This window comes from Setaria viridis, chromosome 3, assembly GCF_005286985.2.
Source record: "Setaria viridis chromosome 3, Setaria_viridis_v4.0, whole genome shotgun sequence".
Taxonomy (NCBI): domain Eukaryota; kingdom Viridiplantae; phylum Streptophyta; class Magnoliopsida; order Poales; family Poaceae; genus Setaria; species Setaria viridis.
Window position 1 is genome coordinate 7,638,958 of NC_048265.2, and position 26,629 is coordinate 7,665,586.

A 26,629-nucleotide genomic window follows, 5' to 3' on the forward strand; every position below is an offset into this window, starting at 1 on the left:
TCCCGATGTTTAGTATTTCATTCGCTGTTTATAATCATTTGTTCATCCTATTGTTTTTTCGTATTACAATTATTTGTTCTTATTGTTTGTTCGCTGTAATCAAATTTAATATTTCATATTTTAAAAATTCATCCAAACACAATCGAGTGTGATCTCGTTTTAAAGCTCCTACCGTAGAAACACAGTGGTGCAATCGGAATTTAATTTGAATGCTCAATTTATGATTTATGACTTTTTTAATTTCAAAAGTGCATGCATATGGATGATATCATTAATATTGTATTTTGCTTGCATGCATACAGAACCTTTTATTCTTTCGTATGGTTTTCTCCTGCAAGGTGCATGCGTTCCATTCTTTAGATGATAAATAGCGAATTTGTCACCGGTGATAACTAGTCGCACCCGAGAGGACGCCCAAGTCGCCTCCCGTGTGCTAGCGTGTCAGTGAGTCCGTGCTGGATCCTGGGCTGGCCGGGGCCAGAGACGAGCGGGCCCCGCACCACCCGCGCTTTAATCATTTCGTGTTGACCTTTTAATCGCGTCACTTTACTAATTAACCCCTCCAGCACTCGATCAATCAATTAATTAAGCAAACCGGGCCATCACTTCCGCGCCAGTACTACAAAGCCCCTACAATTACTGTAGTACAGAGTGCAGACAGCTGTGCGTGAGGGGGCACTGCCCCGCACGTCACGGCGCGCCGGCGACGGCGAGGCGGGATTAGAGAAAACAAACAAATCCCCCGCCTCCTTACCTCGCTTGCTCGCTAGCTGTCCGTCACATGGCCTGGCCGACGTGCCCTCCCTAATTCCGTCGCCGGCAGGGCGGCAGGGCGCATCTCACGGCTGGATTAATCATGCGCTGCCACCAAAGTGCCGCCTTCTTTAGCGCTTGATGATCACATAACGAGTGAGCGACACGAGTGTTCAAACGGGCTCGCTTTTACCGACACCTCCTCGGCCTTTTCCCTGCCTTTGCCCCCGTGATGAGTATATACAGTTCATCACTGGCTATCATAATAGGTACTGTAATGGTATACATACATATTGTGAAGTATTCAGACGGTCCCATAAAAAATGATTAGACAGGAAAAATGTATTACTAAAGTTTCAAAATACATGTGGTTCCCACCTACCGTTACAAAAGCCGCGGGAGGTTGGTGCAGCTTCTACTCAATAAAGTAGGGACTTCGAGTAGAGTTATAGGGACTTCGAGTAGAGTTATTACTGGAGTTGATCGTTCTTAGAATTAGAACTCAACGTTTCCACAATCGTGATAATAAATAAAGTAAATACTGTCCCTCTGGAATCCCTACAATTTCAGATCCCGCCGGAGCCGGGACGTAAATGGTGCGCGTAATCTGGTACCATTGCTACCGCAACTACAGCTCAACAAGTACCGCCCACTTGCAAACTTAAAATAAATTCATTCGAATTATACAGTGTACAATATCAGATCTCCAATTATACACCCACTACTCAATGGCAGAAAAAATATGTTTCAAGAAAAGAAAAAGGAAAGGATGCCTGGGGGAATTTACACCGACGCGACGCACGCATGGATGGGTTCCTACTGGGTACTGACTGCTCGTCTGCTCCAATATAATAATGATAAATAAATTATCGCAGTACGTATATTAAAGCGAAAAAAAACCTTTACTGAAAATTTCTTGCGCTCCGGCCCCTAACGTTTCCCCTGTCCGTACCTAGAAAGTCCACTTCCAGATCTTGACGCGGACTCTGACCTTGCACGAGTGCGCCGCGGTGCTCACCGTCGTCGCGCCCGTCGTCGTCGCGTCGGCGTCGGACGGGGCCGGCGCCGGCGCGAGGGCGACGGTGCTGTTCTTGCTGCCCTTGGCCTTCTTCGGCGCCGGCGGGGGCGGGGGCGGCGGGGTCACCTTGATGCCCTCGCAGTGCACCTGGATGCCGATCTTCTTCGTCTTGATGCTGCCCACCCGGGCGCCGGCGGTCGTGTCGGCGTCCAGGACCACCGAGAACCCGCCCGACTTCTTCACGTCGCCGGCGGCGGTGGGGTCCACGGTCGCCGCGGTGGAGGCGATGGTGGCGGTGAGCACCGTGGTGTTGCCGGCGGCGTGCGTGAACCCGGGCACCGTGCCGCTGCCCAGCGGGAGGGCGTTGGCGGAGGTGGCCGCGGAGAGGGTGAAGTCGCCGTAGACGTAGACGATCTTCTTGTTGGGGTTCCTGGCGGTGACGGTGAGCGTGATGGCGTCGCTGAGCACGGGCGCGGTGGCGGAGGAGGTGAGGTTGAGCGCGGTGAGGCGGACGGAGGAGACGGTGAAGGAAGGGTGCTGCGGGCGGTACAGGAGGTAGAAGGCGCCGCCCGCCGCGGCGGCGACGAGCGCCAGGAGGATCACCACCAGCAGCGCCCAGCAGAAGCAGCAGCAGAAGCTGCACCGGCAGGACCGCCCGCGCCGGCGCTTGGCCGGGGCCTGCGGCCGGTAGATGGGCCGCTGGTACATCTGCGGCTTGGGCGCCGGGAACGACGCCGGCGCGCCGCCGCCGTTGGCAGCCGCGGCCGCCGCCGGGGGCGGGTTGGGCTTGGCGGCGGGGTAGACGCGGTCGGCCATTGGCGCCGCCGTGGCAGACAGCACTGAAGGCGCGGTGGCTGGCTTTGGAAATTGGATCGACGGCCCCGGCTGGTGGTGGTGCTGCTGCGGGCTGCGGCTTGGTGGTGGTCCTGTGGAGTTCTTGAATGGACGCGGCGAGATCTAATAAGGGGGAGAGAGGAGAGAGAAGGAGAGCGACGCGTCACCACCCACCCTTACGCGCGATCGATAGCTCGACCTCACCTAATGATTTACTGTTCCTTTGCTAACTGGCCCCATTGCCCCCTAATCCTTTACTTAATTTGCTGGGTTATTAGTGGGCCAATTACTGGTGACTTCTGCACCTTCTTTTGTGTGTACTCTGCTGCATTGCCTGGGCGAATGTGTTGCCGTGACATTGCACTTCTCTATCTGGCATTGGATTAACTTTTTCTTAAAAAAGAAAAGACTTCAATATGCAACTTATTTTCTCCAACCTATTAATGCTAGGTGTTTTTAACCCTCCCATTAAGTCAGAATTCAGAAATGGCACCCAAGAAACTTTGTGTCTCCTGCTTGTAAAAGGTTGTGCAGATAGAAATTGTTGAAAAAAAAATGCATGCAGCAGCAGCTGAAGAACAACGACGTGCAGCATTGCAAATATAGTTTTTAGCACTAGCAAAGCACCCACCGTCTCTACAATTCCTAGTCGTCGTGCAGGGTTCATGTGACCGTTCCCACTTATACTCTACTGACGCAACTTCCTCTGCACCCCATGTGTTCCTCATTTGCAGCTTAATCACCAGAGCAGAGTGACTGAGATTAGTTAAATACCCGATGGCCTTTTGACTCCGGCGTCCTGCGCCGCTTTCGGGAAGTTAATTTTGGGCTGTCGTTACGCTCAAGGTTTCTTCTTATCCCTCAGCATCTGGCAGAGACATGTACCAGCAATCAAAACACGCAAATCATTAACCCCGTCTGTTCCATTGTCCCATTAGCTCCAAATCAGGCCATACACTGTCTGTTGGCGCATTAACGATCCTGTTTTCCTGTTCATGTTTACTCTCAAAATATACTAGCTTCCAAAATTCATGTACGAGACGGCACGGCAACAGCTGGGCTGGGCGGTTGCAGATTTTGTGGGTGAGGGCTGAGGAGCCTCGCGATTTCCAACCTGTGATTAGCAGGAGTGGAGTATTAGGAGGAGGAGCGTGCATGCTGAGCCGGGCGGGCAGCAAATAATTGGCACGACGGCGCGTCCCCGCTGGCGGTGTCGTGCGGCTCCGGCCACCGCCGCCGCCTCGGCGAGCTCCCCCCGCCTGGAAACAGGCCGAATCCAACCCAACCAACCTTTATCTTGCTTATTTTGCTTTATGATAGTCCTGGAACAATCTGTTACGCTGCTTATTTTGCTTAGAGTGAGGAATAGAGTGGGTTGGCTAAAGTCTTAGTTGTCTGTCCGTTTATCTGTAATGGCTCTGAACATTGTAAACTGGTATCCCCGTAAAACTATGCTTTCTAGTAAAGCCGGACCAGCAATGGTCTCTTATCTAAAAAGAAACAGCTTAGCTATAGCCAGGTCGTAGTGGGCGCCCACCCTGGCAGCGGCCGTGTCCGGCGATAGCATTAGGGAGGGATTGCAACATCACATGATCGATCGATCGAGATCGATAATCTTCCTCTGGCTTCCAAAAGTGGTCAAGTGCCGCCAAGCAGAAGTTAATGATTGGGCTCAAATTCTACTAGCTCGTAGACACACGAAGCTAGTAATTTTTGTGAAATTCACACGAGCTTGGAACGCGCGCAAAATGGTTGCGGGAGGCCCCGTCAAGGCGCCAACTGCCATGCCCTACAGCTCCCGGGCTCCAGGAAGAACATGCTCGACACATGCGTGCCTGCATCATCGTTCATCCTATCGTTTTAGCATATAACCCGTCAGGATCGGATTTCGGAAGCCTTGTTCTGCTTCCGTCCCGGCCCGCTCTCGTCGGTGGGTCGGTCAAAACTTATGGGAGAATGCACATGCCATATGGGAGAATGCAGCTGATGACCAAGCCGGCTGCCGGTGACCTTGCTTGCATTGCCTCCGGAGCCCAGTCTGGAGGAACACCGCGCGGGAACCGCGGGCCTGACACTGAAAGGCTTCTGACCACGCGCCGTGAGAAACTGGACGAGGAATGTTGCATGTGCGGCGCATGTGAGGTGAGACGGCAGGGCAGGGCTGATCATCCGGCGTGCTGCCGGCCGGCACGCGTGGCAATATGCTCAGTTTCACTAGCGGCTCAACAGAGAACGAGGGGGTGACATGGCCTAGTTTACTTGAGCTACACAAGCAGCGAGCAGAAGGTATAGCTGTGTTGACTAGTTGTATTGTACCGGTACTGGGGTAGAGATCAAATTCGCCTATTAGGCTATTTTAGGGAGCCTGGACAAAAACAGAGGTTGTGTCACTAGTAAGCTTCTCTAATTATCCCCGAATCCAATTGCTGGCTGATCATGTGGCAGTTAAGTTTCGGCTGATAAACAAGCGCGTATCCATGTCCATGTTCGCAACCAAATAAGCTGAGCGCATCAATAATTCTCAGAGAAGAATACAGAATTACAGAGTACGTGTACATGTGCTTGCCGTATACCACTGGTGGCTTCATTCCAATTCCGTCCTTGTCCCTTGCACCTGGAGCCGGAACTGATCATCGAGGCAGAATTTGTTGCCTTGCGATGCACCGCATGTGGTGTTCACTGTAGACATGGTATATCCAATCATCCAAACTCCATGGCCTGCTGTCTGCTGATCCACCTCGACTGGTACACCTGGCCACCTGGGCTGTGTAAGATTTTCAGACGGTGAACTGCTTATGCAAACATCGACATCACTCTGGATGCTGTGGATTGATTACTCGGGCAGTTAATTTTTCTTTTGACGTAATCAAGTTCGGGGGTTACATCAGTGAACCTTTCTTTTTCTGAACCACAATTTTCTTCAAATATTCATAATCACGATCGTAGCAGCAGCAACTTGCAATTAGACCACCAATTCTCCAGATATTGTAAATATATGTCTTCAAATAAGTATTGCCTGCCCGTGGTTATTGGCATTCATTTGTCAGGCAGTCTTTTTGACCCCATTTTGAAACGTTGGACATTATTTTTTTTTCCTTTTTTTTTGAATAATGGAAAACATGGCACCGATCGCTACCCTCATTATTTGTTTGATTTTGTTGGAACCTGAACACGACTACCAGTTTGGCACCGTTGGTACAGCACAACACGTATATTCCGATCAAGTACAAATTAGTGAGTCAAAATATAAACCTTCCCCATTGTGGAGGAATAATACGGCATACATGTACCCCACACCCACATGTATTATATACTGGTGCCCTCCAACTAACACCTTGCACCGACACATACGAGCTGACGATGCGCATGAATCGGTTAAGCAGCACTTCATGCGTATTTTTTTTTTTAAAAAAACGAGCAAATAGCTAGCATCAGACGCACACATGCACGGATACTCCTATAGTCCTATATAGTACCAGAGGTTGCTCAATTCAGTCTAATCTATGAGAGTCAGTGTGTCATAGCGTGGAATGCTCCTTACCAGATAAATAATAATGCGCCTAATTGCAGGCGACAGCCAGCGGGGCATCGTGTTACCTAGAGCTGCTAGCTAGGTATACCTCACGAGGTAGCTAAGAGCTTTATTATTAATAATACGTAAAATGGTTACTGACCACTACCACGAAACTAACTAACTAACTAACTGACCAACTCGATGACGCGCCAATCATGCATTGAGCACGATTCTGGTTTCCTCAACATATATATCGTTATCAAGCGAGGTCGATCAGCGTGAGAAGGACGTGGTACCCGAACTGCGGTGGACGTGCGGAACCCCCTGGATGTTAGAGTAGGCACACGGTTACGTTACGCGCTTGAGATTTGAGAAAAGGTGTTAGCTAGCCAGCTAGGTGATGGCAAGCTCCGGGTCTGTTCACCCACTACATGAAAAACGACCTTCGATCGATTTGAGAAGAGGACTTTAATCCCATGTCTAAATTTTATACTTCGTGAAGACACATTTAGTCCCGGTTGAAGGTGATTCTTTAGTCACAGTTGGTGTTACGAACCCGGACTAAAATCTCTGAAGACTTTAATCCCAGTTGGTAATATCAACCGGGATTATGAGTTACTATAAAGTGATTGCATCCGATATGCTGCGTAGGAGAGATGGTAAGGAAGTTTCGCGCGATGTTTGAGGAATGGCCGGCCCTACACGGTGTGCGAGCTGCCGCGGATGAGTTGGTTAACTAGGATGGCAGTAGCTCGTAGTAGCCCCCCATGCCTTTGCCTGGAGCTCCGGTCCGACAAGCGATCTCGAATTAAAGGGGCGCGGCGCGGAGCCAAGCCGTGCTTGCGTGCGTGCGATCGATGGGGGCCGACCGAGACGTACGCGTCAGGTGGTGATGGGCCGATGAATCCGCGTTCGTTCGTTCGTTCGTTCGTTTGCCCTGTACGCGCGGCACAGCAGCAGCATGCCAGCAGCAGCGGCGCGGCACCACGGCGGCCGGACACGGACGGGGCCCCGCGCCACGCGCTTGCTTTTGCTCTGCTCCCCTCCGTCTCCGTGCTCCGGCTTCCGGAGCCGTGCGTTGGCGTACCGAACCGGCCGGGCGGCGGTTGGTGTGGGCGCAGGCGCACCGACACCGACAGATCTCACGCGGCGGCAGCCCGCACACGGCTCCTCCTCGTCCTGTTGCCCGTTCACGCGCGCGTTGACTCCGGCAGGGGCGCCCACCCAAGGCCCCCAGGGTGCCCGTCCCCTGTGTGCCATGCTGTGCAGGCGTGCACAGGGAGTTGAGGTCACGTTTTGTTTTCGTTGGCGTGCAACCATTTCTGGCCCATATTGTCTTACCAGTTTTTTTCCCCCAGAGGAACAGGCGTTATTTCAAGTCACGGGCTCACGGCAAAGTGATTTACCTGCTGAGAGCTGCGGGGCGAGTGCAAAAGCGTGAGGCGCCCGATCGTCATTGCATAAAATCCCTGGGGCCTGGACTTGTCTGTTGTCTCACTCCCGCAGCGCGATGCGGCTGCCAGCTTTTGGACCGACCGCGAAGCCGCGCTACTACCTCGCCGGTGGGAACTCTCTGCGGCTACGTCCCCCGCACACGCATCGTTTCATCTTGTTCTCTGGAGCAGGGCCAGATGGATGCTGGATAACAACCCCGTAGCGACTAGCGAGTGGCAACAATGAGTATTCCAAACTTTGAATCCCATCGTCTCCTCGTAGATCGGAATTAAGCTTTAGTATACTCAAGCTGCAGGCCCAACCGTCAAAGAGAATGACGCACCAGGGTCATCACGTCAAGAAATCGACGCCCGGTTGTTGAGCCGTCCAAGCCGACACGTAACGCTAGCCCCTAGGATATGGCAAACGCAGGAGTCCACCAAATTATACTACTGATGTCTACTGTCCTAGTAGCACACAAAAGCACAGCACCAATAACATTACGGATTTCTCTACATTGTTGACGTGAAAACTTTAGGAATACACAAATGACGTAGGTTTCACGTTGACGTGCTTAGAGTAGGCCGTGGGAGAGGAAGAATCAACTCTGTGCTCAGTTGCAGCGATGAGCAATTGTATACAGCGAAGTATAAGCGTGCTGCCATCACCATCAACTCGGATTTTATTTTATTTTCATGTAGTAGTAGACAAATGGATGGTACAACAGGGTATACATCAGGAATCAAGTGATATTAACCGTCTGATCAGTAACGCACATAACGGGAATCACAGAGGCATGGCATGTGTGCTCTTATCTATACATTGACAACACGAAATTGATGTCAGCCTGCAGCCCGCTCCCTCGGTGCGACAGGACGGGGAGAAATGCCGCCCCAGCGATTGGTGTAAAGTACATCACTGAATCTACATCCATCAATCAGGGGGTATACACTCAAAAACACTACGGTGTTGTGTGATGCCTATATATGCTTCTTCAGGAGCTCTCCGGCAAAAAAAGGTTGCTGTTGGATCAAAGCCACTAACGGAACAGCAGAATCCGATTGTTCCAATTAGCAAGCTTTCAGCACCACATATAAGCATCAGTCCTTTTCAAGTTTTAAGGGCCGGAAATCCATGCAGTTCTACTCTTCCTCCTCGACCTCAGGCGGCAATGTTGGGCTTTTTGAGCACAAAGTGGTGTTGTGAAGCTGCTGTATTTTGTCAGTGATGTTACACGAACCTGGAATTGAATAATGAACACCTTTTAACATATGTTGAAATTTCCATGCATGTGCTTGAGGCGAAAGAAATGGCATCAGGTTAATACTTCAATAGCAATCGATACCTTCATGTTTACTAAGGCATTTTGCAGGTACTACAAACAGTAATATTCCATAGAAAAATCAATCCAGCTTTTGACATGCATTTACCCCCAGAGTATCACTAAGATTCCGAGACAGGTGGTTTGTGCAGATATACCTGAACATTTCTTATCCCACACAGCAATGGAGGTGGGTGTGCATGTTGGATCACACATTGCACGGTTGTCTTCATGCTTTACATTCATGGTAAGCATCCATGCGCCAATGGTAACGTCTTCATAATCAAACATCCTTAAGCTGGGATAGCACAAAGGGGATAATGACTTTTTGGAAAATACAAGAAAGAAAAAGCAAGGAAAAATGTAATATACAAAAAAAGATGGGACAAATCAATATTCTGTGCATGCCTTATTGTCGTGATCCTACAGTTCATTTGGTGCTCATAACATGAAGCAACTCCCCTACTATTGTAAAGTATGGAAATTCGGGTATACTCTGCATATCTTAAACTTACATGCGCACTAGAATGTTTCACGAGAAAAGACAGATCAATTGAATTATTTCAAGAAGACATGCAAAAAGTAAAAGTCAGGTGTACCTTCGCATTGTCTAAGTGCAGTTCATGCATACAAATCATCGACATGAGTTTCTTGGATGCATGCAATGTGTGGATAATGATTTTCCATGTTTGGGTTGAAAAGAAAGGCCAACAAAATTATAACTGACAAACCTTTCACTCTTTGCAGTCGCTACAGCTTCAACCACCTCAGAAGAAAGAGCATACAGCGAACCAGATGCGTGCACAAAGTACTCATTACCTAACAACTCCCATGAACTTTCATACCTGCAATTTCAGGCAGAAGCTTTTGCATCAAGAAACAACTATGAAGTTAATTTGGAAAAACTACTGATGAATTGATGTTCTAAGCCAACAGGCAAGGATACTGAACACAAAAGGACTCCAACTGTAGACTAAAACCAGTGCAGTACTAAAATCTACAAATTATTAACAGACATGATCACTGAATAGAGTCGTCAAAGACTTCATGGCCAAGATGGTATCTGTACATGCCATGGGTATTGGCATAATTTGGCGATAGCGAATTCAGTATTTCATAACAGTTGCATTTACAAAAAGAGATGTATGTCAATTAATTTAGAAGCAACATATGTCCTAGAACTTGAACTGACCGGTTCATTTGTAAAGAGAAGTATCTCAATAAATTTAGAAGAAACATGTCTCATAATTTGAACTGACCATTTCATATTCGGATCATTGACCACTGGTCCCTTCTTCATGCAACCAACGTAAGTCCGGTGCTGAGGTCTTTCTTTTGCAAGAAGAGCAGCAAGTCTATCTGTCTCAGAAGTATGAAAAGGAGTCATGTAATGGATCAAAGAAACAGACAAACAGTAACTGTTGAACATATACACTGACTTCACCTGCGCGCAGATAGATATCATCATCAGCTTTAACATAGAATTCTGCGTCAAACATATGATAAGCTGCTTTGAAAAATGCTAACCTGGCACATGGGTAATCAAAATCAGGATAGATGAAATTAATCACATGTTAGTTTTATGTACAGTTGTACAAATACAATGGTCAAGAGCTTATACAAGCTTACATCTTCTGTGGCGGCTTTGTATCCTCATCAGCATCAATAAACAAGAAGTCATGATGCATGTCTGCCTCTTTCTGAAGATCTTCCATTTTTTGTTTGTCCTTGGGCCGCCCAGTCACAAACCTAAAAGTTAAACCAGTTCCATGTTCCAAACTGCAACATAGCAGAGAAAAGGGGCAAAGTAAGCCCAAACAAGGTTCAACATGTTACTGGCATCTTAAAAGGTTGAAAATTGAAAAAATATTTTTCCTATTAATCCGTTTAGCCAATGAATGGCCTTAACAAGAGAGAGTAGCGGGTCGACATGGTTGGGTTATAGATCTTCGCAGCATTAAATGGACATAAGATGAGTGTCAGAATCTGACTCAGATCTTAGAGTCTGATTTGGCAACGGAAAAAAGAAAAACCTCCACATGGGCACAAGTCTGGAATCCGACTCGGATTTGGCATCTGATTTAAAAAACTAAATAAAGAGAAAATTCAGGACATGGATGTCCAGGTAAATTATTTGAGAGGAGGATTGTAGTCACAGTGGGAGCTACATGCATGTGTAACTATATAATCAAATACTCCCTCCTCAAAATGTAAGGCGAAGTTTGACCCAGTCAGTCTCAAAGGCCACACTTTGACCGTTGATATCTCATACATTACAATGTTCATGACCATAAAATTGACATAGTATGAAAGTGCTTTCAAATGAATCCAATGATATCGAATTTTATAATCTAGAAATTCAAATACTAAGTTTCAGACAAAGATAAATTGAATCTTGGGTTGCCTGTGCACCTTACAAAAGGAGGAGGGAGTATATCATTACAAAGTTGATGTAGAAAACATTACAGATCTTTAATTGTTTTGCACCTCCAATCCTCAATTTCTAGATCACTTTGTAATATCAACTTCAAGATCCGTCGACATGAAAATTTAAATGAAACTAATAGCTGTAAGGAACTCTGCCCCACTTCAACCATATTACAATAATGGGTCACATATGATGAGGTCCAAATAGATTTAGGGGTTCATTTAATTGAGGGCATACTGAGACCTAATTACAACTTTTCTTTTATGAGCAAAAATTTGTACACCAGCGTCTTAATCTGGTTCTGGTAATGTGATACATAGAATACAATAATTTGGTAATGTTCTTTCATAGTAGTTCAAGTACAGTTTATCCATGAGAAATGAATGAACAGTTAATGAAGCTTATCATAGATTCTAATTTTATGTCTCATCCAAGAGGCCTCTCTGCTTGTGCATGGAAAAGCATATACTGTATCATAACACTTCATTATGTATGCATTATTGCGCAAGAAACACAGGATGCATCTGAATGCAACTTGGACAAAACGATAAAAATGTTCATTTTAAACCAAACGGGTACAAAACATAAAACAGAGAACATTATAAAATTTCGAAGAGGCCAATCTATTTGGTTCCATATCCCCGCCCTACACAAACAGTCTCCTAGTCCACAACAAGCAAAATAACCATGCAACTTGTGTACATTACTAGCTTCGTAGCGAATCACCTTGCCTTTTTGTGTCTACATTGCAAAGCCTCAAAACAGTGAATTACATTCGTGCTTACTATGTTGACACTAGACTGTAAAATGTAAACAAGCTGCGTCAAGAAATCGTCTTATAATCGGCATAATAAAGAATGTTAGCCTCCTTTTCTCTTGCCCGATTTCATTCCATTATACACACTGCACCACTTAAAGGTCCAAAGAACTAAAGTAGCTAGTGTATCTTCCCTACAAACAAGCTACCAATCTAATGAAAAAGAAAATTCTCATATGTGATCTGCTTTGAATGAGAAATGATCATTTGAACAGTGGACCAATAGAGATATCAAATCTACTTCAGTGAGTGAGTCTTGATGTATACTCTCTGCTATGCATCCATGACACTTGGTATACAACAATCTGCACTCCTCTTCCTTCAGAAACGGCTAAAATTTCATTGCAAACTAATTCCAGTTCTAATATGTGAATATTAATTTATTAGTGTGAGCCACATGATGGAAACAAATTTGTATTGCTATCTGAAGTTGTCATGCTGATTTGCTCATTTCTGCTATATTTGATAGGATGCCATAACCGCTTGCAGTGGATGTCATGTTAGCGATCATTCGCGACCCGCGAGAAGTAAGATTATACGAGTGGCCGCCACCGAATATCCCCAATTAGTAAGACTCAGCGACTTGCCCTGAACTGCTCTATCGAAAAGTACATGTCCTGCGTTTGCAGCAGCTACAATCCTAGAATCATCCGTTTTTCAGGTTCCAGAGAGTGAGCATTCGCAATTGGAACTGAATGCAGTGATCTAGGCTACTAGAAACCTGCAGAGGAGAAATACAAGTAATAGCCCGGAAGCAACGTTTTATCAGATCCCATCGTGGTATCAGCTCGACACGCACACGCAGCTAAAAGCTTCTAGTACAAGCATGGCACGAGCAGCATCGACATAGATCATGAATCTACCCAGATCCAAGCAGCAAGGAATGGAGAAGGTAGCTAGCTTATGGGAGTGTGCGGAACCTTACGATGCCTTCGGGGTTGGGCGGGAACCAGGTGGCCCGCAGCGCGGCGCGGCGTGCGGCGGATCCGTGCTCGGTGTGGACGCCCACGACGGCGAGCACCTTCTCCCTGTCGCCAGCGGAGTAGTTGCGGCCAGACGAGGAGGACGCTAGGAAGGATCGGAGCGAGTCCTCGGCGGGGCCGCAGCGGAAGGCGACGGCGGGAGGCGGCTGCGGCGGGGGCGGGCGGCCACGGCTGGCGGAGACGGCGAAGGCGAAGGAGGCGGCGGCGAGGATGAGGCAGGTCGCGGCGAAGAGGACGAGCAGGCGGTTGGCGGAGCCCGGGGAGGAGGAGGGGAAAGTGGGGGTGTAGGGGCGGCGCGGCTTGGCCTCGTCGTCGGAGCGGCGGTAGGGGAGGAGGTCGTCGTCGTGGTGGCGGTGCTTGGGGTGGTGGAGCGGCATTGCTGCGGTCGCTTCTAGAAGGTTCTAGAAGGAGGGAGACGGAGCGGGGAGGGAGAGGTCGGAAGCAGAGGAGGTTGAGGTTGGTTTGATCTGATCTGACTGTCCGAGCGACATTGCTTTGGGTTTAAGCTTTGCTTAATATGATAGCCACACTTTACTTCTACTGTGCTAAGCCTTTTGACTGAGCAGTGATTTGACCTCATTTGACTGTCTTTGTGTCAAGGTTGCAGCATTAGGCCCATTTCTCATTTGAAACCAATGCAGAACTCCTTTAAAACTCATGATTCCCCCCCCAAAAAAATCACTTTGCAAAAAAGTCACCTACGCATTTAGACCGTACTTTGGTTTGGAAGAGAGGTTGTTTTAATTTTATCACAAGTCAAATGTCTTTATCTTCGATCAGAAAAATATATTTATAATTTATTTTGAAAACTAAATATATTTATAACTACAATATCAAATATCAAACACCAAATGCTCACTAGAAATACATATTAAATGGTGGATATAATGAAACTAATTTGTGTTGTAGAGGCTACTGTAGTTCTCTATAAACTTGATCAAAGGAAGAGAAGTTCAGCAGCAGAGGGAGTAATGTGCTATTCACTGCATCTATATATGTTAAACTACACTTCCTCTTATTATTTAGGTTTGTTCTAAGTTATTTTTTCAATTTGACCATCAACATCTAAATTTTTTAAACTTTTACTAGCAAATATTCATAGATAAACTTATATTTATGATAGTGGGAAGTATGCTAGTCCAAATTAAGTTTTATTTTCATGTAGAGAGTAAGTGTATGAAAGTTTGGATGCTAGAAATGCTTGGAATACAATGACATGTTGATTGATTGCAATATTAACGGTAAAACGATATGTGACTTCACCTGGGAAGGTTCAAATCCTCCTGTCCATATTTTACAAGATACAATCACTCAATCAGAGTATATCCTTAATTGGCGCGAGATTGAAGTCAAGCTCCTTACAAGTTACAACCAGCCTAAACCCTAACTGCTCAATTTGGTGGAAATTCACGTGCAATTTGCATGCAAATATTGACGCTCAAGTTAAAATTTTATAATTTCCTATTCATATTAAAGTTTCAATTTACTCGAGTTATGTATCTAAAATTTGTTGTATTCAATCAGGATGATTCTGGGTTCAAAGTTTCAATTGATGTTCTGAATTCACCCCTCACTCTCTTAGTTTACGAGCACCGATTCCTTATGGTGCAAAACTCCTAAAAGCCAACTAATCCTTTAGTCTAGGGGCGAGGATGTTTTTAGTCAGGCTGAGTGGGTTTTGGGGCGACGGAGAATTTATTAGGCTTACATGCATGTGTTGGATCATGTTTATCTCTAACATTGACCTTAAGCAGCCGGCTCATGTTTAGCTGTAAACCCCAGCAAGTCATCAATAGTTCACTGTGACAAAGTACCATTGAAGGTGTATTAATAGATAGTGACATGTGAAAGAATGGCTAACGGTAGTACCATTCATTTATAATGGCTAACGGTAATACGCCACTTGCAGACTCCAGCGTCATGGAAAAGTCATTATTCCCACCATGTATCGGTCTACAATGGGCAAGGAGGCCATAGGACGAAAATAAAGATGCGTCAACTGGAGGGAAAAAAACCGGATACCAGACGACGACAATATTCTTGTGATACCTGTCCTTCCACCGCCTTTACACTCCCTAGCCTCCTGCTTGGATAGGATGTTCTAAGTCCAAGTCTACTTATTTGATTAATGTTGTTGAAGCAATTTTCTCATCAGATTAATCTCATGCAACTGAATATCAGTAGTACTCTCATTCTGCCGTCCAAAATTAAGCTTTGTACCTGATACTATGAGGTTCATTAAGTTTTCTCATAGACGTGTGAGGCATCATGAAGAAAAAATAATAGACAAACAATCATCTTCAACACCATCTCCCTATCTCTCCCGGGAAAGTCGTAGAGATGGACTAGGGGCCGGGGGCGAGGGCGAGGGCGAGGACAAGTTTGTGGGCGAGCGAGAGGGCCCACTTTGAGACCGGTGCAAGAGCTCGGTGCGTCGGCAAAAGTGATTCGTTACAACTGCAGCAGCACGTACTGGTCGATCACTGTAGTACAAGATTGTACATTTGTACTAGAGGGTTGTTTCATCTTATAGTTAGAGATGTATTGAGCTTGAAGATGACCATCGTAATGCTCTTGCCTGGCTCTCTTGCATGCAGGTAGCGGTCCACTAGGCTGACATCTCTCTATATGTCCTGGCACAACTTGGACCATCTGGTTTTCAAAAAAAAAAAAAAATTGAACATCTGAACAGTGTTGAACTTGGCATCGCTCTGAGTTTGCTGACCAGACGCGACAAAGTCGCACATCATCAACCGCGCCGAACGGGCCGGAGATCGGCCAGCAATCTTCGTAGCCCGTATAGCAAGATCACTATCTCGCCATGCTGGCCGTCGGCTAGCAGATATAACAAGAGGACAGCGCGGGCGCCGGCGGTCAACACGCCACCTCCAGAGCTAAGCTAGCCGGCCTTCTTAGCAGTAGACCGGCCGGCTGCGTGCGCGAACAAGAGCAACGCAATGCAGCGGCGTGCTCACGTCGCTCCACCGAGTTAATTCTCCGGCCTGAAGCTTCCACGTAATAGCTAGCCTGCGCCCTGCGGAGCGGCGCGCGCGGCCTATTTGTAGGCGACTTTTCTGTGCGAGGATCTCTCACCACTAGTCATCTCAGTATCTTTTCCTCGCCGCGCGCAGGGCCAATAGTATAGGTGGATCGATCGATAAGGTACCGGTGGCCGCCCGGCCGGCCGGCGATCGAACTCGCCATGGACGGTTGCGGCAGCTGGCCCGCGTTGCAGGGCGGCGGAATTGGCCATGGCGACGCAGCTAGGTACGAACGACTGGCGAGTACAGTATTGTTTATCTGACTGTCAAGGCCATATATATACACCATGATCACTCTTTTCCGGTGATTCTGCTTCTTCAGTGAGCTCAGCTGCGGATCGAAGCTGCAGGACCTGCCGATCAGCTACCAAGTGGAGGAGCAGCTTCAACAGGCAATGATCGCGCTCCTAGTCGCATCAGCTGATAACTTTCTACTGCATGAAATTAATCGCGCTTGCATGCTGCATGTGTTGCTGCCACGGTGGGTGCGCAGATCTACTTGCTGATGGGCATGGAGGAGCACGGACGACACGCCGAGGCGCCGTCGTCGGCGTTCCGCTCGTTCTCCGGGAGTCCCGACGAGGCCTCGTCGCTCATGCCGGGGAGCAGCACCATCTCTCGCCGCCACACGCCGGAGGTCTCCTCCCTGAAGGACATACCGCTCTCCCCAGTCACCTTCGGCGACCACCACCACTATGGCCACAGCTACGGCAACCTTGACGACACGATCCAGAATATGGAACAATTCAGGTGCCAAGAATCTCATCAGGAACACGCGCAGCGCAAGAACAGCCATTGCGGCGGCGCCGGCGCGTTCATGCCGTACAGCCGCCACCTCACCACGAAGAAGCAGCCCAAGCCGCCGGGCTCCGGCGGGCAGAGGGCGATCAAGGCGTCCATGTCAGCCTTGGCACGGATGCACATGGTCAGGCTTGCCCAATGGCGGCACTGCCGCCAGATGGAGATGGCAGTTGCGCCGCCCGCTCGAAGCAACAACTGCAGCCAGCTGCAGCACGTATTGTCGGAGCGCAAGCGGCGCGAGAAGCTCAACGACAGCTTCAAGGCCCTCACGACAGTGCTGCCCCCTTCACCCAAGGTACTTAAGCACTCAGATCAATTCATCATCTTCCCCGTTCATCAACTAGCTGATCAAACCTTTTCTGAAAGAAACGGTTGCATTGTTTTGACATGGCAGAAAGATAAGGCATCAATACTGATCAGAGCAAGGGACTACTTGAACACCCTCAAGTCTAGAGTGTCTGAGCTGGAGGAGAGGAACAGAATGCTAGTAGAATTGCAGCGCCACTGCAACAATGGAGTTGATCGAGACTTTGTTTCCGGTGAAGAGATTGAAGTCAATATTGATAGAGCAACAACAGAGGAAATATCACAAGAACTTCACCTGAAGATAGTGGTAAGGTCAGGGTGCAATTCCATGGATGCTGTAGTTGGTATACTTGAGTGCCTTAAGGAGATAGGGGACGTCAGGATTACAGCCATGGACACGGGCAACAGAGCCAGTGAGCCACCACCTTAACGTTACAAATTAAGGTATAGATATACTTTTCATGCATGATTTATGAATAAAACGGAGCTAAAAATAAACACACCATGCATGATTTATGAGTAAATTATGTTTACGCTAATGTAGTGATAGATTTGACATGCTTTTGAGTTAATTTTGTGCTACTTATATTAAAAACGAATTGAGCATTATTTAACAAGGCATATTATTTCTGAAAGACAATAGATGTGATCTCTCTGATATTAATACTGCAGACTAGCAGATGTGATGATAATTTCCTGAAGGAATCTGTTATCAAGAGTGTCAAGGGTGTGATGCAGTCAAGGATAGAGACATCCTAAGCTTCTTTGATCCTTCGGTTGAAATGGGTATCAGGTTGAATTTTGTGGTTTTTAAGAAGACCAAAATATGGACATGTTCAAGGAGATTGAGTTGCTACCATTGATTCTTGAGCTGAATGTGGAGGTCAATGGAGTAACGAAGAAAAAACTTGTGAGGATCTTCAATTTTGAATGGTATCCTGACGAGACTCTACTGGTAACAGTACAGTCACTTTACATAAGAGACCTGTAAGAAAAAAATATGAACATGCAAAAGAATTATGCATGGATGTAAAGAAAATTGAAAATGACCTTGTTGTCTGTGAAGACTTATGACAACGTTAACGAGTAGATCCCACTGAGCAATCTGAAGAGTTTGAAAATATAAGTACATTACAGCAATGAATGATCACTTGGAAGATTCTATGTTCCTCTCTGACTAGCATGCCATCTTATCCTACATCACTATCGAATATGACGAAGATGCTGAACACTGTGTTCATTCAAATAATAATGGCATTCTAGAAGGTGCATACATAAGACATGAAGAGTATAAACTATTGGGGGTGTGTCATATGGTGAACCATTTAATTCGGATTATTTACCAAATTTTCAATGTTTTTTTTCAGAGCTACATGCGCAATATGAAGCTTTTTTTTAGAAAAAAATGAAGCAACTCACATGTGGACTTTTGAATACCGAGTACAAATAATCTAACTATATTTGAATTAAACAGTAAACCCACTGGAAATTCACACGTGAAACTAGTTTTCTTCATTTCTCAAATAAATTAGGTACAACAACAAATAGTTTGCATCATAGAGTACATATTAATAACATGAAAAAAAATATATAGCTCAATAACAAATATATGCTAAAGTCAATGAAAATAAAAAGAAGCAAAATACCTTTTAGAGAAAAAGAAAGAAACTCAGCGTTGGAAATCAGGACGTTTTCCGATCCTATACGTGGTTTCATTTGCATCAGGTAAAAAGAACATTTTCAGTGATGAGGTATGTTATTTTCACCGTTATTTAGGCATACTACTTTCATTGCCGTATACCCGTATCTTGGCATCCAACTATCCAAGTATATGAACCCACATGTCAGCCAATAATTAGAAAACGATTCGGCGTAGGTCAATTTTAACAGGCACTGCACCGATCAACATTAAAGCCGATGATTAATTTTTTGAAACGTAAGCCGATGATTAATTCAAAGCAAATTTTCCTAGCAGCTTCGCTCAGTTGACATTGGTGGCCTAGATGAATCCATGACTTGTGCCACAAATATGACTGAACCATTCATGGCAATGGCAGTAGCAGCACCAGGGGGTCGTAGCGGTGTATTCATTTCTGATTCTATCGGCCGCACTCATGGCTTACATGCATGTACCTAGCGGCTACAGCAGCCGGTTCATGCTAGACTGTGTAACAGTAGGTCATCAATGGCTCACGGAAACTAGCACCCAGCCGTCTCCTGAGGGAGTTGATAATGACATGTGAATCAGCATCATCAGACGACTAACGGGATCAGCAGATTCCAGGTCCCTTGGAGAAGTCGCTAGGGTATTATCTTCAGTTCAGGCAAGCCATTGCTGTTTGCCTTTGGCCAAGAACTTGATGTCATGTGAATGTGATAGACTGATAGCACTCAAACCAGAAGAACATTCAGGAATACAGTAAAGTACAATATGTTAAGGGTGGAGACATGCCCAAAAGCAATGAATTGGCTACAGAAAACAGCCCGCATTGGCGCTTAATTCTTCGTGGCATCTTCCCCTAAAATGATGTACAACTCTATGGTTCTTCTGTCCAAGAAAGGGAAAAGTTTCGCATGCTATAATACACATTTTCCCTTTCAAGAGTGCGAAACAATAATCCATACAACATCTGATTCGTGAACCGGGGAATCCAAAGATTCTCCTGAGCTGATTAGGGTAAGAACAATAGTGGGGGTAAATGAGCAGGACGATATAGAAGTGATGGATGGTGGGGAACCCATGTTGTAGAATCTACCGTGGGCTAGCTTCCGCAGGTTTCTCCTGTTGGCTCGCACTATCCAACAAATCAACATACCCAACGCCAACGGGTGGGCCAATGCTGCAACGAGCAGTGTTGTGAATTGCAATGGCATCCTTCAGCTTTTGAAACTGCAAATGTAATATGGGGTTAGGTGTAAACATCCACACAAGTAATACAATCAGAATGATTTCCAACTAAACTGTTGCAATGTGGAGAGGGCTTGTTCAGAAATTCGAAATAAAGTGCAGTTCATGTTCTTGCACAGCTTTCGAGATGGAAAAGATCGTAGGGGATTGTATCTACTAAATCACAAAACATGAAAAGTCACATTAACAAAAGCCACCGAAATGTGTGAGGAAACCTCTTATCTCAAACAATATCATGCAGCAACAGGTGAGGTGCTCATACCTTAGCTAAGGAACAGGAGAAAGCCTCCAGTAGCCCATCAGCTCCACGGTAAAAATGGAAGAAAGGAAGGACTTTGACATTCAGTCGTTTGCACATAGGTTTGTTTTCATCAAAATTTACTTTTAGAAACAATATATCAGGATTCTCCAAAGCTGACCGGCAGAGCTGGTTTGATTGCAAGAGCATCAAAATTAGAACAGATTTGATAAAGTATAAAAACTACAAGAAGATCAGATGGCATTGTAAATGAATATACACTGTTAGAATAACAAGTAGGTAAAGAAAAAAACATTCAAGAAATTAAAACATCTCCAATATCGATTTACTAAAAGTGCACAAATATATAGCACGATCAAACACTGTAAGTGGCTATCACTTGGTGTATGTTCTTTGCTAACAATGTGGTACTAGCTGATGGGAATCGGACAGGGTTGATAGGAGACTGGAGTTGTGGAGACAAACTTTGGAGCTGAAGGTTTTTAGCCATATAATCAAAGGCATCCTGACAGGGTGGATGGAATGGCATGAAGCCTCTGGCATCCTCTGCGACAAACAAGGTGCAGAAGCTAAAGGGTGAGTTCTAAGACAGCAACCGGACCTGTGATGTGATACGGCGCAAAATGCTGCCCTACCAAACAGTGGCATGTGTATTAGTAGCAGAGATACACATGGGATATACCCAAAGAACAATCTTTGGGAGGGCACTTGGAAATCAGCAATCTGTGTGCCCAAAACACGACCTAAGGTATGGACTATGGATCACCTTTTGCTATTATTGTTACTACTGCACTACTGCTACCTCTTTTTTTATGCACTTCCTGAGGCTCTTGCTGGGTTTCATCTCAAGCCTACATCAACTGACTTGAGAATAAAAGGCTTTGTTGTTGTTGTTGTAAACACTGTCAGTTGTTAGTAATCCTCCAAACTCCAAAGGCATCTAATCAACTCAGAGTTACAGCCATAGACTACAAAAGTACAGAATTCTCGAGTGCAAAGTAGTTAGGTGCTGAAGAGTTGATAGCCAGACCATAGGTCAATGCAGAGGTCAAACCAGTTGCATGGACACAAATCCACAGTACACCTAATTAGGTTAGATGGCCAATGATGATGTGCTGGAAATAGGGGTTGTAGCAAAGACAAAAGGTCTTAAATATCTTTCAGTTCCATTGGATTTTTCAGGCAGCTTCTCAAGTGTTAATTCCTTCATAAAACTTGAGAGAGCATATTAAATGTCCAGTGTTGTCCAAAAAATAAATGGCTCCAATCTCCACGGGATGATGGGACCATGCAAACTTCTGACAATTAGTGCTTTCCTAATCTTATCACACCAAATTAATGCTTTCACATGCTTTAAACGAGCTACATTATTTTAAAAATAATATTTAACTGTGTACTCCCTCCGTTCCTGTTTATAAGGCGCGGTGTGACATGGCACGGTCTCCTAAAATAGACTTTGACCATTTATTTATCTTATATTATATTGTTTATGGTTATAAACTTATAGTCATTGGAGAGTACATTTGATTACAAATCCAACCATGTCAAATTTACATTACAAAATAAAAAAAATGTTGGCTAAATTATTGGTCAAAGATTGGAAACTTTGAATCTTGATATGTGTGTGCGCCTTATAAACAGGAACGGAGGGAGTACATCCTAAATGAGATGAGCAGTGTAACGGCTTAAAGTCAGAATTAACTATGTGAGGAACACATTAGGAATAAGAAATACTTTCAGGCAAGACAAATTAAACATCCAGTAGTTACATTCACGATTAATGACATTACCCTTGGAAAGAGTGCCCGGCATGAACCACACCAGGTTCCGTAGAACTCAACAATAACAAGCCTGTCTCCAGCATCTCTCAGTGCATCTAAGAACTCCACTGTGGAGTGGATGTCAATCATGTTTGGCCCAACATTTTTCTCCCACCATTGTGGTTGCTCACCGGCGCCACTCTCTGGGTCTGCTGCATAAACCTGGAATAGCCAACATGACAAAACCATCAAACACCCTGCAACATAAACCAAGACAACATCCCTCATGGCTAAACACAGCAGGCAAGCCTTTTTTAAGAAATATACAGGTTCAACCAAGCAATAATTGCACAATGCAAATAAAATATAGCACAATTGACAACTTGAAAATCTGAATAATCACACACATCTTGCTGGACTACTTAGACAAACTGTGGCGAGGGAAAAAACAAAAAAGGCATCACATAATGCACTGGTTAAAACCAAAATCAAGCAAGCACCAATTCACCATGGAATTCGCATAGTACAAGGCTTGTAATTAGGCACTGCTACACATTTCCATTTCACATACCATAGCATTAGAAACATAGTAAATTCAGACCTAAACACCAGGCACTCCAAATCCAAAACAAAGACAACGAGCAGGTGTAATTTGACAATTTAGTGAATTTGCCTCATGAACAAGTTCTCAATGAGCACCGAAACCTTGATGGAACAGAACAAGCCGTGAAATTCACCTAGGATTTTGCTCGTTCATTCTAAATGGCACAGAGTCGCATGATGCACCAAAGTCGATGCATGTATACCCTCTAATCCAGAGCCGAAATTCAAAGCACTTCAGCAACCACGAGCCTCGCAACCAACCAATAAATCTAAAACGAAGCAACCGCCCTCCGCATCGTTAGCACAGGAAGTCGCCCCCAACCACAGCGCGAGGAAAAACCCGCCGAGAAACCCTAAGGAGCGCCACAGCTCCACAGGGCCGACGAGCAACCAGGCCAGTTCCTGCTGAAACGAGAGGGGCGCGCACCTTGTGCCGAGCGAGCCGGCGGGGCCGCGGGTGCGGGTGAGCGGCCGCCAGGCGCGCCCGCCGCGGCGAGCCGGGCGACGAGAGCGCCCAGCGAGACGGCGCGGACGAGGAGGCGGACGACGAGGAGGCGGGGGCGGCGGAGGACGGCGGGGTGAGGAAGCGGCGCGGGAGGAGGAGAGCGTCGGCCATCGGGGGGTGGTGCCCCGCTCCGGGCCCCCGCTAGACCGCCGCCGCTCTATGCGCCGGCGCCGGGGGAAATCCGGGTGCGGGGAGGGCGCGGGGAGGCGGTGCCGCGTGAGCGATCACCGGAGAAGCTAGCGGTGAGGCGTCAGCGCTGGCCTGGCCGCTGCTGCGCTCCCCGCTGCTTTGTCGAGGGCGGGCGGGGAGGGTGTGGTGGAGATGGGGCTTGGCTGACGGATGGCGTCGCCGTGGATGGGGATTTTTTTTTCCCCGAATCAAACGGTAGGTACAGACGCAACGCTTACTCACAATGACACGCACGCACTCACTTCTACGAACACAAACAATCCTACGCCTACTACCGCACCGCCTACCGGTTAAATTTTGAAATAAATTTAAAAAAAATACAAGTACCAACGATAAGTTGAGAATTTAAACCCTAGTGCTAAGTTGAAAACTTCAACTTTTAAATTTTGATGAGCAGATTGCACTGTAGAAAATCTGTACGTCCGGTTCATGTGGACGTAGATGGAGAGATATGGAAATAATTATTAACTAGTGTTAGTTTGGGCTATTCCATCCTTCATCATGCCACGAAACTTCTTTGCTTAAAATATGCGGTGACCACCTCTGTTATCTAACAATACGGAGCACCACCGTTTGACAATGACAACTAGTAGCAGCTTTGGAGCTGTTGAAACACAAAAGTTGCAAACATTGTACTACTCTTACACAAATTCATCTTCAACGCAAACGGGTTAAGCGAACACGAGCGCGTCTTGCGCCACAAACCCATAGTACTCTGTGGACCGGGTCTCATACAAATTCAGCTTCTTCAGCTTTGAGGAAATGCTGGATTTTTCACTAACAGTGAAGCTTGATGTAATCTTTCTTATTGGTTGTGAGCAACTTATTTGGAGAATGTAGAATGTACAAGCTGGAGAAGAATCTGCGAAGATTCTCATCCGAGCAAGCTATTTCATCACCATTGGACCACAAAATGCTTCCCGTCGTGGCGTCGTCCAGTCCCCAGGCTAGGAAGAAGATCAGAACAAGGATTTCATGGAAACTGCAATAAAACACAATTGCACCAGATTTGGTAAACGAGATAAAGCCTTGAAGGCTTCCTCAAATCAGAATTTCAATAATCAATTGCATGCTTTGCTACTAGAAATTTTCTTATTTTTCATCTGAGTGAAAACCATACTCCGAGGTTAAGTTCACCTTCGATATCCCTGCTGTTTGGAACTGCCTGGTTAAGATATCCATGGATTGATTTTTTTTTTTTGGTTATGAACAGATATTGACGTGGGAGAAAATGAAGAGGGTGTCACGAACTAGCTTTGAGGTTGCTCCACGTTACTCATGAACAAACAAAACCGTTCCCATGAAAATAAAGAGTAAACGTTTTTTTATATAGTTACCATAGATTATAGATTTTGTTACGAGTGAAATGCACCACGGGCCCTTAAACTTGTCGCCCTGTGCCAAATAGGTACATCAACTCTAAAAACACATTTTTTGGATCCCAAACTTGCTAATCGTGCCAAATAGGTTCAAATCTACTCTAAGACGCATCTCTCTCCTCTAATCCCTCTCCTCATCCCTAATAACGCTGACGTGGACCTCCCTTCCTCCCATTCTCTCTCTCTTTCTCTCTCTCCTCCCCACCGGCCTCTGCTCGCTCCCCGCGCGCGGCTACCGATGCTCCCTCTCCCGCGCCGCCGGCCACCCTAGCGCGGCCCCTCCGCGCTGCCCCTCCCCACCGCGGCTCCACCCTGCCGATCCTCACTGCGCCGCCACCTTCCTCCCCATCTGGCGGCGCCGGCGGAGCTCCGCGACAAGCCCTGCTTCGTCCGCCCCTGCGACCTCCCCAACTCCGGCTCCGGCGTGGGGCTCAGCACATGAGAAGCACCGGGCACCAGCGAGCAGATGTAGTTGTCGGAGAGGCAATGGCAGAGGCAACGGGAACGGCTATGGCAATGGCAGTGGCAACGACAATGGCAGGGGGAACCTAAAGCCATGGGAGTGCTCATCCAAGCAACAAGGGCGCCTGCCCCTGCTACAACAACTGGAAGACCAAGGAAGGAGGGCCCAAGTGCCCCTAGATCAGGATGAGATCATTTAGATCCCAGCCGGCATTGCTACCCGCAGCTGGCTGGCTTACTGACCCGCAGCAGGAGCATGAGTATCAGGAAGGAGAGCGAGCAGATGTAGCATCAGGAGCTCGTCGGCACCGACCAGGGAGCCATTGGAGTAGGACCCGCGGTGCCGGTTGGCGAGCTTGAAGGCCTGCATCGCGGCGTGGAGGAGGCGGCAACGTCAGAGCCAGGGGTGTCCTTGGTGACGGCTTAGACGCTGCGCGGGGTGTCCCTTGCGTTCAGGCCATGAGCGCCCCTGCCGCCATCCGTCCACCAGCATATGAAGCCCGAGCTGCGGTCCGGCCGGCGCAGGGGACAACGGCAGCCAGCGCAGGTGAGACTGCCTCCTCTTCACCGGCCATCGCGTCCCCTCCTTCGGCGTCGCATCGGACAAGGAGGCCACCGCGTCCCTCGCCGGCGGGGCGAACGAAGCAGGGGCACATCGCCGACCGGCGCCGCCAGATGGGGAGGAAGGTGGCGGCGCGACAAGGACCGGCGGGGTGGAACCGCGGCGGGGAGGGGCATCACGGAGGGGTGGCACTAGGGAGGCCGACGCCACGTGTGGAGGCCTAGGGGCGCTAGAGGGCGACGGCGAAGGGAGCTCCTCTTCGGCCTCGCGCAGGTGGCAGTGGCTAGGGGAGGCAGAGGGAGGGGCAGGGAGGGAGCAGAGGGCAGAGGGCGGTGGGGAGGAGAGAGAGAAAGAGAAAGAGAGAGAGAATGGGAGGGAGGAAGGTCCACGTCAGCGTTATTAGGGATGAGGAGAGGGATTAGAGGAGAGAGATGCATCTTAGAGTAGATTTGGACCTATTTAGCACGATTAGCAAGTTTGGGGACCCAAAAATATGTTTTCAGAGTTGATGTACTTATTTGGCATAGCGCGACAAGTTTAAGGGTCCGTGATGCATTTCACTCTTTTGTTATTCTATGTGCTACCGACTGCAAGTGTGGCGGCAGGACAGTCGTCAAAATCAAAATGAAGGTAGGCGGCGAATTAAATATCGTTGCCATGTTTTCAAGGAAGATTTGTTGCTGAGCTGAATATTGAATACCGTATTCTGCTGTCTGCATCTCGTATTCTGCTGTTCGTACACTCAACTACGA

At 47.0% G+C, this 26,629-nt stretch overlaps 4 protein-coding genes across 6 annotated transcripts; 1 reads left to right on the plus strand and 3 right to left on the minus strand.

Moving 5' to 3' along the window:
* Positions 1 to 1,406: 1,406 nt before the first annotated feature.
* Positions 1,407 to 2,718, minus strand: LOC117847120 (NDR1/HIN1-like protein 13). The gene has a single exon (XM_034728282.2). It carries the CDS (start codon positions 2,585 to 2,587, stop codon positions 1,706 to 1,708), a length of 882 nt encoding a protein of 293 aa, XP_034584173.1. The 5' UTR covers positions 2,588 to 2,718; the 3' UTR covers positions 1,407 to 1,705.
* Positions 2,719 to 8,217: 5,499 nt separating this feature from the next.
* LOC117850675 (probable beta-1,3-galactosyltransferase 12) lies at positions 8,218 to 13,602 on the minus strand. The gene is made up of 7 exons (XM_034732534.2): positions 13,040 to 13,602; positions 10,504 to 10,653; positions 10,319 to 10,401; positions 10,134 to 10,233; positions 9,606 to 9,719; positions 9,033 to 9,172; positions 8,218 to 8,793 (listed from the first exon to the last, which is right to left on the minus strand). Exons 1-7 carry the CDS (start codon positions 13,477 to 13,479, stop codon positions 8,696 to 8,698), a joined length of 1,125 nt encoding a protein of 374 aa, XP_034588425.1. The 5' UTR covers positions 13,480 to 13,602; the 3' UTR covers positions 8,218 to 8,695.
* A 2,307-nt stretch (positions 13,603 to 15,909) lies between these two features.
* Positions 15,910 to 18,420, plus strand: LOC117850680 (uncharacterized). 2 transcript variants are annotated; one of them, XM_034732541.2, is made up of 4 exons: positions 15,910 to 16,369; positions 16,466 to 17,239; positions 17,339 to 17,694; positions 17,923 to 18,420. In XM_034732541.2, the coding sequence occupies exons 2-3, from the start codon at positions 16,649 to 16,651 to the stop codon at positions 17,678 to 17,680; spliced, it is 933 nt and encodes a 310-aa protein (XP_034588432.1). In that variant the 5' UTR covers positions 15,910 to 16,369; positions 16,466 to 16,648; the 3' UTR covers positions 17,681 to 17,694; positions 17,923 to 18,420. The 2 variants fall into 2 exon arrangements, with proteins under 2 accessions (XP_034588432.1, XP_072148386.1); XM_072292285.1 differs by having other exon boundaries at positions 16,466 to 17,694.
* A 1,296-nt stretch (positions 18,421 to 19,716) lies between these two features.
* Positions 19,717 to 23,591, minus strand: LOC117850206 (thioredoxin-like 2, chloroplastic). 2 transcript variants are annotated; one of them, XM_034732011.2, is made up of 4 exons: positions 23,208 to 23,576; positions 22,208 to 22,399; positions 20,421 to 20,585; positions 19,717 to 20,140 (listed from the first exon to the last, which is right to left on the minus strand). In XM_034732011.2, exons 1-4 carry the CDS (start codon positions 23,394 to 23,396, stop codon positions 20,003 to 20,005), a joined length of 684 nt encoding a protein of 227 aa, XP_034587902.1. In that variant the 5' UTR covers positions 23,397 to 23,576; the 3' UTR covers positions 19,717 to 20,002. The 2 variants fall into 2 exon arrangements, with proteins under 2 accessions (XP_034587902.1, XP_072148726.1); XM_072292625.1 differs by lacking the exon at positions 19,717 to 20,140 and adding an exon at positions 20,147 to 20,311 and having other exon boundaries at positions 23,208 to 23,591.
* Positions 23,592 to 26,629: the final 3,038 nt, after the last annotated feature.

Bases quoted from the DNA above. Each gene is read 5' to 3' on its own strand.
- LOC117847120 (XM_034728282.2), bottom strand. From the start codon at position 2,587: ATGGCCGACCGCGTCTACCCCGCCGCCAAGCCCAACCCGCCCCCGGCG.
- LOC117850675 (XM_034732534.2), bottom strand. From the start codon at position 13,479: ATGCCGCTCCACCACCCCAAGCACCGCCACCACGACGACGACCTCCTC. The intron at 10,234-10,318 runs GTGAAGTCAGTG...CTTCTGAGACAG, and splicing joins TGATATCTATCTGCGCGCAG to ATAGACTTGCTGCTCTTCTT. The intron at 8,794-9,032 runs GTATATCTGCAC...ATTCAATTCCAG, and splicing joins GTGGGATAAGAAATGTTCAG to GTTCGTGTAACATCACTGAC.
- LOC117850680 (XM_072292285.1), top strand. From the start codon at position 16,649: ATGGGCATGGAGGAGCACGGACGACACGCCGAGGCGCCGTCGTCGGCG.
- LOC117850206 (XM_034732011.2), bottom strand. From the start codon at position 23,396: ATGGCCGACGCTCTCCTCCTCCCGCGCCGCTTCCTCACCCCGCCGTCC. The intron at 22,400-23,207 runs GTGCGCGCCCCT...TGGCTATTCCAG, and splicing joins GCCGGCTCGCTCGGCACAAG to GTTTATGCAGCAGACCCAGA. The intron at 20,586-22,207 runs GTAATGTCATTA...CAATCAAACCAG, and splicing joins GCCGGGCACTCTTTCCAAGG to CTCTGCCGGTCAGCTTTGGA.